Below are 16399 nucleotides of genomic sequence, written 5' to 3'. Positions count from 1 at the left end.
CAGACTGGGATACAAATCTGCCTTCCACAGTAAAAGAAAGAAACACATCCATGAAGTTAAGTTACTGACATGCAGCTGGAAGACAGCGTTGGTGCACACAGCGTGACGCTGCCGATTTAGCTGCACTTCCTCTGTCTGTGTGTACTCCGGCTCCAGTAAACTGCGGCCCAGGAAGGTAACGCGATGCGGGAGGCCCACCTTCCTGCGCTCTGTGTCTGCTTCAAAGCGCACCACGAGGGCTTGAATGGAGTAAAATGGGGGAGCACATAGAGGGAGACAGATGGGTTGAAATGCAGAAATGTCAGGACACACACCGAAAGAGCACTTAAAGAAGCCACCGGGGACAGAAGATATACTAAACCCATCTGAGGAGGTACAGTATTACACAGCTGTGATTTAATCATAATAAGATCTAATGTTACCTCACAGATAAGGTTACTTTCTACCGTAAATAGAAATGACTCCTGTCACTGTGGGGAGTGATGTAAAGTCCCGCGAGAGCAAAAGACAGAAACAGTCGTGAAAGCCGATGTGTGACTTACTAATGTGTGGAGAGTAGTGAGTTGGGTACGCTACGAAGGTGAAGCAAGCCTTGACCTCCACACTAAAAACAGAAAACCACAAAGAGGGAAAAAGACATGATCTTTAGGAGCTTTAAATGTTTTTATTATCAGTTTGTTTGGTTATCCTATAAGTTTAGTGCATTATGAGTGAGTACCAGACTCCGTCTCTGCCTCTGCAGTTGGACTGCTCCAAATCTATTTGTGGAGGATCAATAGTTATGTCTCTCTTCACGTGGATGACAGGACGAGATCTTGAGGACACAGGAAAACACAAAAAGACAAGAAAAAAGAAATCTTTTAATAAATTATTGATAATATGTTTTCATCACTTAGATAAATTCAACCAAAATCTTTCCTCACCTGAAGAGAACCACTGAATCGTTCAGCGAGCCCACTGCCACATCTGGGTAGTGATTGTTGTCGATATCCAAACCCCCTGAGATAGAATATCCAAAACGTCTCACATCGAAGTCCCGGCCATCCAGCACCTAATGGGATGAAGAACACTCAGTTTTGCCATCTTTCTCTCATTCACTCCTGATTTTGACCTTTAATATTTATTTTGCAGTCGCTCATATCCAAAGCAAACTTACCTGAGCAGGTTTAGTCTCAATTCCAGATTTTGAGCCTCTATAGATAAAAACTTTTCCATCTCCATCAAACGGTGCTCCCACAGCAATGTCTGTATAGATGTCAGACAAACTGGTTTCCAACCCTTCTTATTGTAATGGTTTAAACCAGCGGTCTCCAACCTTTTTTTGCGCCACCACCGGTTTATGCCCGACAATATTTTCACGGACCGGCCTTTAAAGTGTCGCGGATAAATACAACAAAATAAAACTAGTACCGGTACCGAAAAAAAGAAAATTTATTCATAACACACGTGAAAAGACCCAGGAAAACAGAGTTAACGATAAAAACGATAACAAAATAACGCTGAAAACCCTGAAAACTATACATTTCACACCTGAGCCTCAACTCTCGCGGCCCGGTACCAAACGACTCACGGACCGGTACTGGTCTGAGGCCCAGGGGTTGGGGACCGCTGGTTTAAACCATAAACCACAGTTTGATATAGACAAGAAGACTTTCAACACATTAAACTATTTCACTATTTAAAGAACACTAATTGTATTCTATGTTTTCCCTTATTTTCTAATATTTATATGCTGTTATACATCTATTATATCCTGATGGATGCTCATATTAAACATGACCATTATCATCCAGTCAGTGACTTTTATTTACCATCGCTAAGCAGTCGTTGGGTTTTCCATTCAGCGAATCAAACAGCAGAAGTTACCTTTTAAGATTAAAACATTCTGAATCAATAAAAAAGTTTTTCTTGTACCTCCATATCCGTCCTGGTCCAGATCTCCAACGTTGCTGACTGTCATCCCAAACATGGAGTCGTACGTCCCGTTGAGGCGGATGGGCCGAGCCTGATCGTCCCAGTGACCAAACGGGTTTAGATACACATAAACAGCTCCACCAATCTCTGCTTTACGGTCAAAAAAGTTAGGAGCTCCAACAATCAGGTCCGTCCAGCTAGCAAACAGAGGCGGAAAAGTAGAAATGAACATTTCCTTGAACAAGTCTCTTCTAATCTACATTCACAGTTGCCCTTGAATATGCATTTTACACAGGAAAATGCTGTTGCAGGATTTAGGCGTTAAAAATATGATCTTGTGTTTATAACTTTAAGAAGAATTTGACATTTTTGTGTAGCACATGGCTGTGAATCCCATTTTCTATGGGTTATATGATTTTATGATGGTCATCCTGACTGACTTCCTATTCAGCCTTTGCTCACCCATCACTGTTGAGATCTGTGGTGGCTACTGAATATCCGAATGAAGAGGCCAGCTCCTCCCCCCAGAAGATGTGCTGTGGCACCAACCGGTACACATTGTCTTTCTTCAGCAGCACCACCGCCCCGGTGTGATTGGCTCGGGGAGCACCGGCCACGAAGGTTAGCTCTCCGAGACTCATTATTCCCATGGCAGAGTCAACAGAAAACCCTAGAAGATGAGGAAGAAAAGAAAAGCAGAGGAGGAAGGAAAGAAGGAAGTGTTCTGGGTTAATATCGACCGTGGGGTTCAGAGGATCACCTCCTCTGAGCGTGCCATGTTCTGCTCATCTTCTTACTAATGAAATGTGGACCTTAAGTGACTATTGATTTTGTGCCTAACTCATGATGGGTGTAAATGTCCTGTGTGCTGTGCGTGAAAGGCTGTGTGTCTAGTGGAAGCAAAAAGGCTGGTTGTGATAGTAACATGAGATGTATTGACGTTGGCCTAATGTCTCCTGAGATTCATGATACCAAAGCTCTGCACTGGTTGCCTCTGGTGAAGGCGGTGTGTAAACATGGTGGGTGGACGTTAAGCAGATTTATCGCCCGAAGCCTCTCCTCTTCTCTGCGAGTGCGCTTTGTGAAAAGATCATCTGCATGTGTGTGGAGGAATTTGAGGATGTGCATGCATGTAAATCAGGTAAAGCAATTCAGCGTGTATATAGAGGAGGAAGGATGTTTGCATCATGTGCGGAATATTTCTGATCAAGCTGAGAAAAATGACACAAAACATATGAAACATTTTTCCTGAACGCAGGCGTTTTCTACATGCACTCGCTATGCTAGACTAAAAAGCAGGCAGCTGGTGCGAAAAGTGAGGACAATTTGTCTCCATCGGGACATGAAGGACATTTGTTAGTCCTGAGTAAACATGCAGAAGGAGACAAGACAGAGACAAACAGTGAGCAGCTCCAGGGTGGCAGGTGGGGAATGCAGCACTGCAGCTTCTATAAAACCAGCAGATGTGGGAACAAGCTGCAACATGGTAGAAACTATAAAGCTAATTCAGGAATGAAAGGATAAGTTTTTGCAATGTTAATCTTAATAAATTGCTTAGTTTTTATTTACGTTAGACTGTTAGACAGAAAAAAGTCAATTTGGAGAGCGCAATGGAATTTCCGATATTTATTTTTTATTTCTTTATTTTAAATATTCTCTTACCTACCCGCTAAATATGTCCTAGCCCTGGTTTAGTCAGCAAATACTCGAGGTTGTATCTACTGATTAGTCTCCAATGATGTACTCCTTAGTGTCCTACTCCTACTATATATAATTTATTATCCACATTTTATTTCATTTACATTTATATTTTTCCTCCTTTGGACCAGAGAGACAGTAGCTGACAATAAAGGATGTCAATTAAAAAGCGGTTTTGCTTTATTTTGTTTCATCTATAAAATAAAGGTGCTCACACCTCCTTTGATTTGTAATAACTAACTGCTGTATGATACAATATGAGTGTAAGTAATTTTTTACAGATACTACTTCTGCATTTGGCATAGTTTTTGTTAAATAAATCACCTGGTGTATTATGTCATGTGTGATGTTCATCTTAAGATGTATTTGCTATATTTTATTTATCATAACCAGAGATGGGCAGTAACGCGTAATCTGATTACTTTTTTCAAGTAACGAGTAAAGTAAGGGATTACTATTGCAAAAACGGTAATTAGATTACCGTTACTTTCCCGTAGGAACGCTGCGTTACTGCGTTACTAAAACCGTGATTTTTTTTGCGAGCGTGTCTCATGACAGTGACGTAAGCGAGTGACAACAGCTGTGTGCAGATCAACAATGGATCATATATCGAGTGCAGAGAGAGTATGAGCATGCAGCGTTTAAAGCGTGGAAGTACTGACCTTACTTTGAGTTTGATTCCATAAAAAGTGACAAAAACATTAGTGTCCGTTGTGCGTGGGAAGAAAACTTCTTTTTACAGCGAAAAAAAACCCTAAACTTCCGAGCAAGCACCAAGTGCGCTATGACGTAATGGGAAATTCACAGAGAAACTCGCGGATTCTTCCACTGACCGCTGCACACCTGCACCAAGGTAAACCTCCGCCCACCCTATTCCTGCTTTACAGGTGAAAATAGAGCAACAGGACCGCTAGTCTTTGACTTTATTTATTTTCTGCTGTGTTTTACTTGCATCTATTTGAAAGACTGAGTGTAAACACAAAAAATATTTTATTTTATGTGCTGGAATGTGCAGAAAATAGGTTTAAATATTAAACAAATTTCTTCCAGTCAGAGAATGTTGCATATAATTAAATTTTTGCTTGATGCATAAAGTTAAAAGATTAAAACTAATAAAACAAGTTTTAAAAAGAGACTTTTCCATTTGATTACATTTTGTATGATGGATTATGCAGAAAAAGTAGAATTGGGCTGAAAGATCTATCACTTTATCACCTATTCAGGTTGTAAATCGTGTTTTTAAAAAGTAACTAAGTAATTAATTACTTTTGAAAATAAGTAATCAGTAAAGTAACGGGATTACTTTTTGGGGGAAGTAATCAGTAATTAGTTACTGATTACTTTTTTCAAGTAACTTGACCAACACTGATCATAACTCTTTTTGCCATGGCTATACATTTTAAGTAGAGTTTATTTCTTGACTAAAAGCCTCTTTAAATTAAAATTGAATTTACCTGATAAAGAGCCAAAGATGATACTTGTAAATGTCGATGCTTCTATGTACTCGTTGTTTCGACGCTGACTTTTCTCATTATGGTAACTACTCGGGTGCAGCCTCAGCATTAGTCCCTTTAGCTTGTAATGAAGAGATTCTATGTGTAATGTTGGATTTGGCCTTGATGGAGATAAAAACAAAGCTTTCTTTTCATTCAGCAGGCCGTCACTTCTTTAAATGAATACTTTTACTGTTCCTATTGGACACAATACAGTGATATTTAAGATCCAACAAAAGCTGCAAATTCCTACAACAGTCTCTGTCATTTTAGTAAGCATGCATAGGTGTGTCGCATCATCTGGTTAGGATCAATGGAAGCACGTGGGTTATAAATGAAGGCTAAAAGGTCATGTGGGAATTAGTGTTGTCAAGGAGACGGCTCAATACGGTGAGTAGGAGGGTAAGCAGGATTGGAGGAATGTGAATAAAGAGATTTATAGCAGAGCCACACACTTAGAGGAAAAATAATGACCGGAAACCCAAAATAACAATGAATAGCTCCTGCTCAGCAGACTGTGGATCACCAACAACTGACACTAAATACTGAGAAATTCATCCCAAAGCATCACATCGTTATCTTGATAAAATGGATCTATTGTTTGAATGAAAATATCAGTGTGACAGTGCACCACTATTGATTCGTTTGACCTTAGGCCTGTACTACAAAGTGAGTTCATCATACCCAGGGCATTCACTTATCCAGCCAGGATAAGCAGTCACATGAAGCTAGTTATCAACTTGCTAAACTAAACCAGGATTTTGAACATTCACATGAAAAGGGTGGTGTTAGCGGCATCTTTTAGAGTTAATTTTAAACTTCTTATGTTTGTTTTTAAATGCCTCCACAGTCTTGCCCCGCCTTACCTCTCTGAGCTTCTTCATCCCCACATACCCTGTCGGTCTCTCAGGTCAGCTGACCAGCTGCTCCTGGAGGTACTGAGATCCAGGAGGAAGCTCAGAGGGGGCGGGGCCTTCTCTATTGTGGCTCCAAAATTATGGAATAATTTGCCCATGCACGTTAGAGAGGCCCCTTCACTGTCCACTTTTAAATCACGTCTTAAAACCCACTTTTATTCCTTGGCTTTTAACCTCAGCGAGACTTAGTTTCTCTTTTAATTGAAGTAGTTATTTAATGATTTCACTCTTCTTTTATTTGGTTTTTACTTATATCTTATGTAATTTTATTTTACAGTTCCAATGTACAGCACTTTGTGTCAGCTGTGGTTGTTTTAAAGTGCTTTATAAATAAAGTTGATGATGATCTGACTGATCATAATTATGGATAAATGTATCCACAGTAGACCCGTTCGATTTTTTTCAAAGTGAAATGAAGCTGTACTTTGGAGAAAATATGAAGTTCAAACATGTAATACAGATTTAAGGCAACAAAGCTGCTGCAGATAAAGCAGCAAGAGTATGTGTGAGAGGAAGAGCACTGTAGAGTGATACAGTTTTACTTAAGTATGGGCTTTAAGTGCATTGGTCAGTAAGACGAGAAAGGAGTGACTATTATTATATTAATAAAGTTTAGCCTACTTGAAGCCTGGAAGAAAAGCTGACAAAAAAGCTGACGGTGGAACTCGACAGACTTATCACATCACAACACTCTCATTAAGAATCTGATAGATTACAATCAAGAATCTCATTAAATTAATATGTAAAGCAGCGGTCCCCAACCCCCGGTCCGTGCCGCGAGAGTTGAGGCTCAGGTGTGAAATGTATAGTTTTCAGGGTTTTTATCGGTTTTCAGCGTTATTTTGTTATCGTTTTTATCGTTTACTCTGTTTTCCTGGGTCTTTTCACGTGTGCTATGAATAAATTTTCATTTTTTCGGTACCGGTACTAGTTTTATTTTGTTGTATTTATCCACGACACCTTAAAGACCGGTCCATGAAAATATTGTCGGGCATAAACCGGTCTGTGGCGCAAAAAAGGTTGGGGACCGCTGATGTAAAGGACAGTTTTAGTTTTTAATCTCTCAGCTGCTGCCCCAGTGGTATTCACCCATTAGACTACGTGCAAATTAAGCCCAAAAGTAAGAACAGGTGCCCTATTTTAGGTTCATATGTTAATGCTTATAAAATAATAAAATTGTTGTAAAAGTGTTTGCAGCCAACAGGAAAAGAGTTTAAAGTTACATCGAAGAATCAATATTTATCACTGATACTCATCAAAGACCTATTAAAAAACTTTAGAAACAGAGGATTAAGGGATCTTCAAGAACTGGTAACCTTCTTGGTAACCTGGCAGGTCAATAGGCAGTGATTTTGCACCTGTTGGTCTCTAATCTGGAACTGCTTCACAGCCTAAATTACCATTTTGATATACCCCAGGGAGAAGTGAACCACTTTTGTTGTACAAACAACAACCCTGAAGCATCCGGGGTAAGCAGAAGTCTTTGTAGTACAGGCCTCTTACCATTATATTTGAAATGCTGTACAGACATTTGTGATAACCAGAGTTACTTTTCCTCTTTCACCGCTGTTACACTGGTATTCTTGCTTTTGAATAGACCTTAATGAAACTTAATTGCTAGCCATTCATATTGATGCCAAAAACTCCATCAGCCTTCAGGCCATCATCCAGATTTCAATAGTCAGTAATGAAATACATACCACACATAACAAATATATATAATATTCTCATCCACTTCAATTGCAGTTGGGTTCAATGCTTGTTAGCAACAGTTAGCGTATTAACGTGTTAAAAAAATTGCACTGATTGTAAATATGTTAGCATGCTGACGATGTGCCTCGGTATAGCCTCGCACAGCTGTGGACTCGTATATTAGTCAAACCATTTCAAACAATTCGGTTTAGTATAACTGCAACTACTTAAAGTGAAACCACCACCAAGATACCCTGGAAAGCTTCATCCGGACAGACTCATGCAAACTAACAAAAGAGATCGACAGACAGAACAGACAAACACCTCCTGCTACCCAAAGAGAAGGCCATCTCTTCTGCAACTATATAACTGTGCCAAAAATTAAATTCAATTAAATTTAAAAAATGAAATAAAAATGGAAGTATAACTTTGGATGGCTGTCTCTTTTTAACATAGATTACACACTAAAATCTATATAGACAGACAGACTGTGTAACTGATCAGAAAGGATTAAGACAAAGACGGAGAAAAACAAGATACTATGTCCACTACAAGCCCAGTCCGGTCCAAACGACAGCACCTCAAGCCTACAAACCTAGGTAGCTATTATGAGCTACATCCTCAAACGATGTGGGCCGCCTTGATGGTTCCAGAGTTTTGTACAGCAGCGCATCTTCAACGGGGCTAGCCATGAACAAGAGCCCTACGGCCCAAAACAGGAGGAGAAAACAGAAAGAAGTAGAAAGAGGAGCGTGGGGAGGGTGTGATGGAACGGTGAAATGGTGGTGGGGGTGGAAAGAGGAAGAAAAGGGGAGAGGGAGGTGCAGGTGAGAGGTTGTGATTGATTGCTTTCTGTGTGGTGCTACAGTGGTTTGTCCTGCAAAACCACTGGGCACCTGGTGGAGAGATGACACGTCAGGCTCAGACTGTACACCACTGACATTTTCCGACAATGGGCGGTAGCTGGAATGAGGATGACATCAAGTATTTTCCCTTGTTTTCCCAAGAAAGTGAGCAAATAGTAGCAACATGAGGACTGATCCTGTCAGGCTCCATGTCCACCCACAGTCAAACAAAGGCTGGAAAAATGAGGCGGAGTCCTGTTCGGGGCTTCATGAGTCATAAATTGCTGAGCTAAAAGTCATGTCCAGGAATAGTAGGAACACTACAAGATTTTCTTCAACCAATCAGAGGCAGTTTTGTTGCTACTGTTGCTAATTGCTGTGGTTAAGTCAGCCGTGTTGGGGTACAGTCTAAGTCCTGGTGTCATCCTCCCCCGGCCCTCTCTATCTCTCCTGTGCGCAGGCAGCAGTGAGCAGGGAGGGCAAATCCTACCCAGGTAACTGTGGTAGGGCACAGGGATGAGCTGGGCATTAAGTTGTTTTTCATCTGCCACCTCATAAGGTCCGTCGTCATAGATACCGAGGTCAAGCAGAGTCTGGTTTAGGAGCTGAACACGCATCTCGCCTGGAAAGGAAATAGGTGAGGGCACAGCATGGTGACAAACACAGATTTGCACATTATCTTAAACGACAGGGACAAGGTCATAGATACACATGCTCACATGTTGCTTCCCAAATCCAGCATGTGACAGAATTTAGACATTTTAGATCAGGCGTTGTGTAAATTCAGCTTTTATTCCATAAAGCAGCCTTTTATTAAAATATGAATCATCCAGAAACTGCATCCAATATATCTTAGACCATTTATATTAAATGGATTAAGCTGTGCTGCATAATTTCAGCCTATAAATTAATTGGATTGTCCTGTTAGTAATACTTATTTAATTAGACAGTTTCATTGCATTGCTTTTCTTCTCTAGCATGCATTAGCTGCAACAGGAGTTTCTTCTCATATTTCTTTTACAGTCGTGGTAAATCGTCTTTGCACTGTAATAGAACAACACTCAAGAAGGCATAAGAGAAGGAATCAGTAGATACTAAAGACAACAAACCCCACTGCCAGTTCCTTCTGCTTAGCATTCATCTTTATGAATGAAACGGAGCATGTCAAGAAGGGATCCATCTGAAAGATGATTTCCAGCCCTTCGTCACCCCTTGCCTGCATTTTTGTGAGCAGTACATTCAATCCCAAATCACACTACACAGGTTTTCCTCTGGTCTTGCGATTAGTAAAACATAAAACTCTAAATAAAGGCTTCTATCAGTCGGTCACATTACCTTTCCAGTTGTATGTTCCTGGAGCACCGAACAGAATGAAGTTTTTGTCTGGGGTGAAACTGACAGACAGGCCCTGCTGACAGAAACCGAACTGCTCGTGTCCCTGTGGCCGACCCTCACAAAACTTCCATTCTCCTCCGTCCAGGTCATCTCGATTAGTCAGGTCCTCACTCAGGACATAGCAACGTCCAATGGGATCCCGAGTCTCTGATGACTGGTTTACACGTTGCCTCAGTTCGTACAGATGAGCGCAGGTCTGGTGAGGGGGGAAAACGCATTAGGGTTTCCTGGATATCAGTTAGCTTTTGATTTTTTTAAAGAATATGATAATATGCAACAGCGTAATGACCTTCATCATTATAAACAACAACTTGGCAGATGAACCAAAGCAATGTCTGCTCCTATATCTCTTGATCATCAGCACAATGTGAATTTACCCAATTTGGGCATTTGGTACTCACCACAACCTTCCCTCCAATGCCCTGACTCTTGACTGTAACTCCCAGCCACTGGTTGTCCTTGCTCTCTCTGTCCCACCTCACTGAAAGAGAACACAGAGTGAACTGTCAGTCATGATGGCTTCCATATTGTAAGCCAGGAACATTATGGTTACAAGCAAACAGAACTTCACCTATTAGAAGTGTTATTTCACTTCTCACTTCACAAAAATGAAGCAGGTATCTTTATAAATATGATACAGTAACATCATATATTTCCATGATGCTTGTCAGAGAAACCATTAATATTCTGCCTGGGATAATGTAGTTTATAATAAAGATAATTCTCTTTGACCGACAGAGGTCCAGGTGTTATTTAGATTTCTTAAAGCCCAAGTTGATGTGTTTAAAGTTTTGTCTTTGGTTGAAGTGTTTAATTTCACAGCACAGAGAACAAAGTGAAACACCAAGAATAAAAATCACGTCATAGTTTGGTTGATGAATTGACAAATTAACCGACAAGTTGTTTCTGTTGCACTTGAAACCCACCGTCTCCATCGATGTCAACCCTCTCACAGTCGTACTCCTCTGGTGTGATCGGACACCTGAACAGGGCTCCTGGTCGACTGCCCGTCAACTTACCCTGCCCTGCCGCCCTTGGAGCTCCCACCAGTATCCTAAATAAAGGAAAATGAAAGGAAAGTTAATTGTAAAACCTGGTGTCAAACGTTGATAGTGCATAATACAAATTAAGGTTTCCTCAAAGCTGTTCTTCACCTTAAGTTGCCATTACTGTAAAGACACCCTGAACACGAGGCTACATTCAGTAGAGTATGTTATGTTGCCTGAAATATATTTATGACAGCTCTGGGAAATCTATATCTAGTGTACCTTGTTTGCGCTCATATCCAACAGCTATTATCAGTTGTCCCTAAATAACAAGGCCAGGAAAAGTTTTATTCTCAGTGAGGTGGTTGCTGATATTTTAGGGCCAGTGTCACGGCCCTCTGCCTTATTAGGAGTGGCTGATTCAGGCCAGGATGCTATTTAAAAACCGAATGTTCACATTCCACCCAACACTGTCAGTCATGGCATATGCATGGAAGCGAGACATGGGGAAACACAGGAGACAGCAACAAATAAAGAGCAGAACAGGAAGCCTGAAAAACAGATACCGAGGTCTACCCTGCACTGCCACCGAACTGTGCCTACAGGTCTAATTATGACAGTGATGTTAGCTATGTCAGTGCTACGCTCAGCTGTGCAAATACACCCTGTGCAAAATGCTCCAGCCAACAACTCTCCTCCTATCTACTCCCTAACTATCTACTGTTATGTGCGCACTTAAATTAGAGCTATCACTGTGTGAGGGAAGACTTTAAATAGAGTTTAACAAGCTAGAAGCTTAGCATGGATCAGCCAAGAGTAACTCTATCCTGGTGTCTCAGTGTTTACAACGAGGCAGCTATAACAACAATGCTAGGTGCAGAGCAACCTCTTTACTGGATAGTTCAGATCAAAATATGCTCGATAGCGTACACTGCATACATTTTACTGCACTGCATCCACAAGTAATTGGATCAAAGGTGCATCATTACCAACCTTATCCAGCTTTATCTGTAACACGCGTAAAGCTGGATGTGGCGTCAGGCACACAAGCAAGACATTATTACATAACTGGAATAACATAAAGCCTATCTAGTTATCAAGATCTTTATCTAGTCTTTTTGATATCACAACAGTGTATTTAAATGCATCTCTCTAAGTTTTATGAAGATTTAAGCCTTAATTATACTTTTTGCGTCAGTGAGTCTGATGAGGACCAAGTTGCATGAATTTCGTCATCAGTCAGAAAGCATGGAGGTCTATGCAGATGTCCATGTGCTTGCCAGTGTTTTATGACAATGTGGACCAGCTAACCCAAGACTTTATATTAGAATGCACCACCTGCACATCCTCTCCGGGTGGAAATATAACAGGAATGACCACTTGGTTTTTCCTTGATTGTCTTCTGTGCACAGAAACCGTCTGTCCATAGAAGACAATCCAGAAGAAGCTACAAGCAGCATGGCCTTCTGACAGTTAATCCAGATTTAAATTCTGCTCTGCTGAAATTATTATTTGTGATCCCAGAGGAGCTGAGGATGCATTCACGTCACTAAATTGCTAACAGCAAAAAAGCTAAGGGTTATTTTGTAACTGTAACATGTAAACATGTACGCTATCAACAGACAGTGTTGGGAAGGTTACTTTTAAAATGTATTCCATTACAGAATACAGAATACATGCCCCAAAATGTATTCTGTAACGTATTCCGTTACGTTACTCAATGAGAGTGTTCTGAATACTTTGGATTACTTAATATATTATCATGCTGTTTACAACTACATGAATGTACTATTGCTGTGATTTATTACTGTTACTGAAGGTCCGCGGCTCTGAACCGTAGTAAAGGGACCTCTGGCTAATACGGTGGGTTCGTGTCGGGCTCATAGCCGAAAACTAGCTTTACTTTGTTGTCTGGGTCAACTTTGCTAGCGAGAGACAGAGAGAGGCGTTGAAAGGCTGCTCCAACGGAACTTATTGTTTTTGGAGGAAAACACGAACACGGTGTACAGTCGAGTCTTAATAGCTTACTTACAACTGGGCTCGTCAGGCTCTCTTCTTGGCTGCAGTGGTTATTATTATATTTACATGCTTCCAGCTCCCGTTTTTTCCTTTTCCTCGTACTTTTCCTTTTTCTCCCTCCCTCGCTCACAGACACATAACGTGTATGGCAGTCCATTCTCCCTGCAGCACGGACTACACTGTCCATGATGCTACATTCTTTAGCGCTATACCTGTAGCATTCTGCCTATTAGCTTAGCACAACAACAACAACAGGCGCTCTCTCACCCAGGAAACACACACACAGAGAGCGTCACCCTGTAACCATGGCAACCGTAACGCCGCCTGGAACAACAGCACGTAGCTGTCAAACAAAACCCAAACAGTCCTGACCCACCACAATATGAAACAGGGAAGTACCGCCGTGTAATCCATTTATTTCAACAAAGTAACTGTATTCTAAATACCACCTTTTTAAACGGTAACTGTAACGGAATACAGTTACTCATATTTTGTATTTTAAATACGTAACGGCGGTACATGTATTCCGTTACTCCCCAACACTGTCAACAGAATCTAGATAATGTACCTTGCAAACATTAATACCTGCAGGTATTTATACAGTACATGACTGCGGGCTAATAACAAGTTGTTGCATGTGCCAGTTGTGACTTTGGCTCGATACTCAGACAGGGTGTTCCTGTAACAAAAAGCTGTACTAGCAGGCACACACTAGCAATTAAGGTAAATCAACTGCTGGATAACATAAAATGCTATATTATTTAAGTATCATTTCACCTAAAAGGATATGATCAAATTACAAATGAGTCTTCTGCAGAGCTTTCATGGTCTGCATTCTCCACATCACAGCACTCAACCCGCAACTATCAGTTATGACCACAGTTTGTTTCTTTTAACAATATTTATTTCTGATAGGTGAACAACAATCTAACATCAGGAAGAAAACGGCTGAGCAAACTACAGCTTTTGTAGCGTAGGAGTGAAAGTATGGACAAAACTTTTATTTTTTTATTGAAGAAAAGAGCCAGTTCGCATAGGTAATGTGCAAACAGCATCCAGGGCAGAAACAACTATACACTACTGTTAACAGGACACTGGGTTTTTTGTTTGTTTGTTTATTTGTTGGTTGGTTGTTGTTGTTTTTTTGGCAAGCATCCATAAAGAGAGCACGCTAACACGAAGCTAGTGAGGAAGATCCCAGAGTGATGTTGAAGCTGAGTGTATGCTGACCCGAGTCCAGCAGTCAGAGCCTGATCTTCATCAGGTAACAAAGGCAGTGAGTCAGGTTCAAACATAGCCTCTGTTTTTGCAGTAAAATTAATGGCAAATGCTGTGAAACGAACTTTGGGATGGTTTCCATCTTTGCTGTTGGCTTTGAGTTCATAGTCAAAGCAGCTGTTGCACAGGTGCTCATTAGGACAAGAATTTGTGCAAGTGTGTGAAACTGCAGCCTTAACTTTATCTTTTAAAAGATAAAAGTAATTATATAAATAGGCCATGTTGGGTAATGCAAAAGTAATATAATATGTGGTGTTACAAATTAAGTAACATTATTAATTAAGTAACACAATGCAATAATAGTAGTATTCTGGCTGAGCAAAGCACACATAAGATCCAAAATGTTCAAAATGTTGATCTTAAAATATAAAATGCTGTAAAATTAAATTAAAGTAGCAAAAGCAATAATTAACCAGACACACTCTAATCAAACTGATATATTTAATAATGCATTAGCCTGTGTGGTTGTCATTGTGGCAATTTGGTAACCTACTTTACTAATCCTACTCTGAACTGTCACCTTCTTGTGTTGGAGTAAAGTGGTTTCCCCTTTAAATGCAATGTATAAGAACTAAGTAGACTCAAATGGCAATACTTATGTACAAGTACCTCACAATTTGTACTCACATAAACTACCGCTGACACATCCCAGACTGCCAGACAGCTTAACTTTCTATTTTCTGCTCCCGTCGTCTCTTTCCTGACAAGTACTTCTGGTGAGGTGCAGCTGTGCATGCCTCAGGAGTGATTCCCCTCACCTTAACAACCAGAAACTAAAACAGCCACAGAGCGCAAACATGTGAAATGATGTTTCACATCACCAGTGACGCACATGCGAGAAAAACTAAATCTTCAAGTGATGTTACGCTGATGCAAATACACGTATAACAAAGAGGAATAACATATCACTAAGAAAAACCCCCACAAAACTGATAAGATCCGATCCCTCTCACAGCGCTACATTCCAGGAGGCTCTGCTTTATGTTTAAGAGTTAAGGTGATACCTCACTTCCCCCCACATGCTCAGATACATGGGCAGGTGTGAGGATGTGAAGCTGGAGGCTCTGATTATCTCTTATAGCATTATTATTTGTAAAAAAAAAAAAAAAAGACATTGACGGTTCCCAAGACTTTTTTCCTTCAACTGGAAAGCTGTGCAAGGCAGAAGGAATTATTTCTGCAGAAATGATCTCATAACCTCTTATGTCTCATAAATATAAGCTGAAACAAGTCAGAAAAAAAGTTTATATGACCTAAAAGGTTTATTTATTTAAGTCAAATGGCTGAAGCCTCAAGTTAGAAAACTGTCTACATTAACATTTTCTCAGAGATTCAACATTGTTTTCATTACTTACATGAAATTTGTTTGGAATTACACCTTTGCAAAATTAAGCAAAAAGTGTTGTGACCTTTTCCTGTAAGTGAATTCTGAAGACACATGTACCAAATTTGACACAAATAAATCTTGTTGGATGACTTCAGCTTTCATTTATTTGCCCTTTACTCTGCTTTTAACTCATATCATTGTTTAGGATTGACTCAGACTGATCGTGCGCTTCACTGCCAAGCTCATTCTCTCAGTAAACCCACATTTGGTGTGTGCATGTGTGCCTTTGTGCTTGTGTGTGTGGAGGTGTGTTGTTGCTGACCCTGGGGGAGATATCAGGGTGTTGATGTGATGGTCTAGTAGAAAACCCACATGAACTCAGATTCAGCACCAGCATGCATGTGTATGTATTACATTGCCATGTTGAACACATAGATTAGATAAGGCACCTGGGTTCTGTCTACAGCAGGAGACAGAAAAGACAGAAGCCCCTACCTGTTTATACCCTCATATCCTCATTATTATCAGGATGTCCAAAAAACTCCCTGAAAAGCCTTCAGCTAATCCAAAATGCTGCAGCAAGAGTCCTGACAGGGACTAGAAAGAGAGAGCATATTTCTCCTGTTTTGGCTTCCCTTCATTGGCTTCCTGTTAAATCCAGAATTCAAAATCCTGCTCCTCACATACAAGGTCTTAAATAATCAGGCCCCATCTTATCTTAATGACCTTGTAGTACCATATCACCCTATTAGAGCACTTCACTCTCGCTCTGCAGGCCTACTTGTTGTTCCTAGAGTATTTAAAAGTAGAATGGGAGGCAGAGCCTTCAGTTTTC

The 16399-nt window shown here is 40.5% G+C and overlaps 1 protein-coding gene across 4 annotated transcripts in view; it reads right to left on the bottom strand.

Annotated features, from left to right (window-relative positions):
• The window catches only part of itga7 (integrin, alpha 7), a 43382-nt gene that overhangs the window by 14449 nt on the left and 12534 nt on the right, over positions 1 to 16399 (bottom strand). For 3 of the 4 annotated variants that reach the window (XR_014874295.1, XM_085161126.1, XM_085161127.1), the window contains exons 2-12: positions 10881 to 11008; positions 10356 to 10435; positions 9895 to 10150; positions 9050 to 9181; positions 2377 to 2584; positions 1915 to 2111; positions 1157 to 1245; positions 924 to 1051; positions 719 to 814; positions 543 to 604; positions 70 to 239 (exon numbers count right to left, since the gene is read on the bottom strand). Coding sequence is in view for 3 of the 4 variants with exons in the window: in XM_085161126.1 (XP_085017252.1) it covers positions 70 to 239; positions 543 to 604; positions 719 to 814; positions 924 to 1051; positions 1157 to 1245; positions 1915 to 2111; positions 2377 to 2584; positions 9050 to 9181; positions 9895 to 10150; positions 10356 to 10435; positions 10881 to 11008 (1546 nt within the window). In the remaining variant the exon portion in view is untranslated. Of the gene's footprint in view, positions 1 to 69; positions 240 to 542; positions 605 to 718; positions 815 to 923; positions 1052 to 1156; positions 1246 to 1914; positions 2112 to 2376; positions 2585 to 8309; positions 8418 to 9049; positions 9182 to 9894; positions 10151 to 10355; positions 10436 to 10880; positions 11009 to 16399 lie in introns of all 4 variants that reach the window. The other variant, XM_085161128.1, reaches the window with a different exon arrangement.

Source organism: Neolamprologus multifasciatus, chromosome 5 (assembly GCF_963576455.1).
Source record: "Neolamprologus multifasciatus chromosome 5, fNeoMul1.2, whole genome shotgun sequence".
NCBI classification, from domain to species: Eukaryota; Metazoa; Chordata; class Actinopteri; order Cichliformes; family Cichlidae; genus Neolamprologus; species Neolamprologus multifasciatus.
This window is presented reverse-complemented; position numbering and strand designations above follow the sequence as displayed.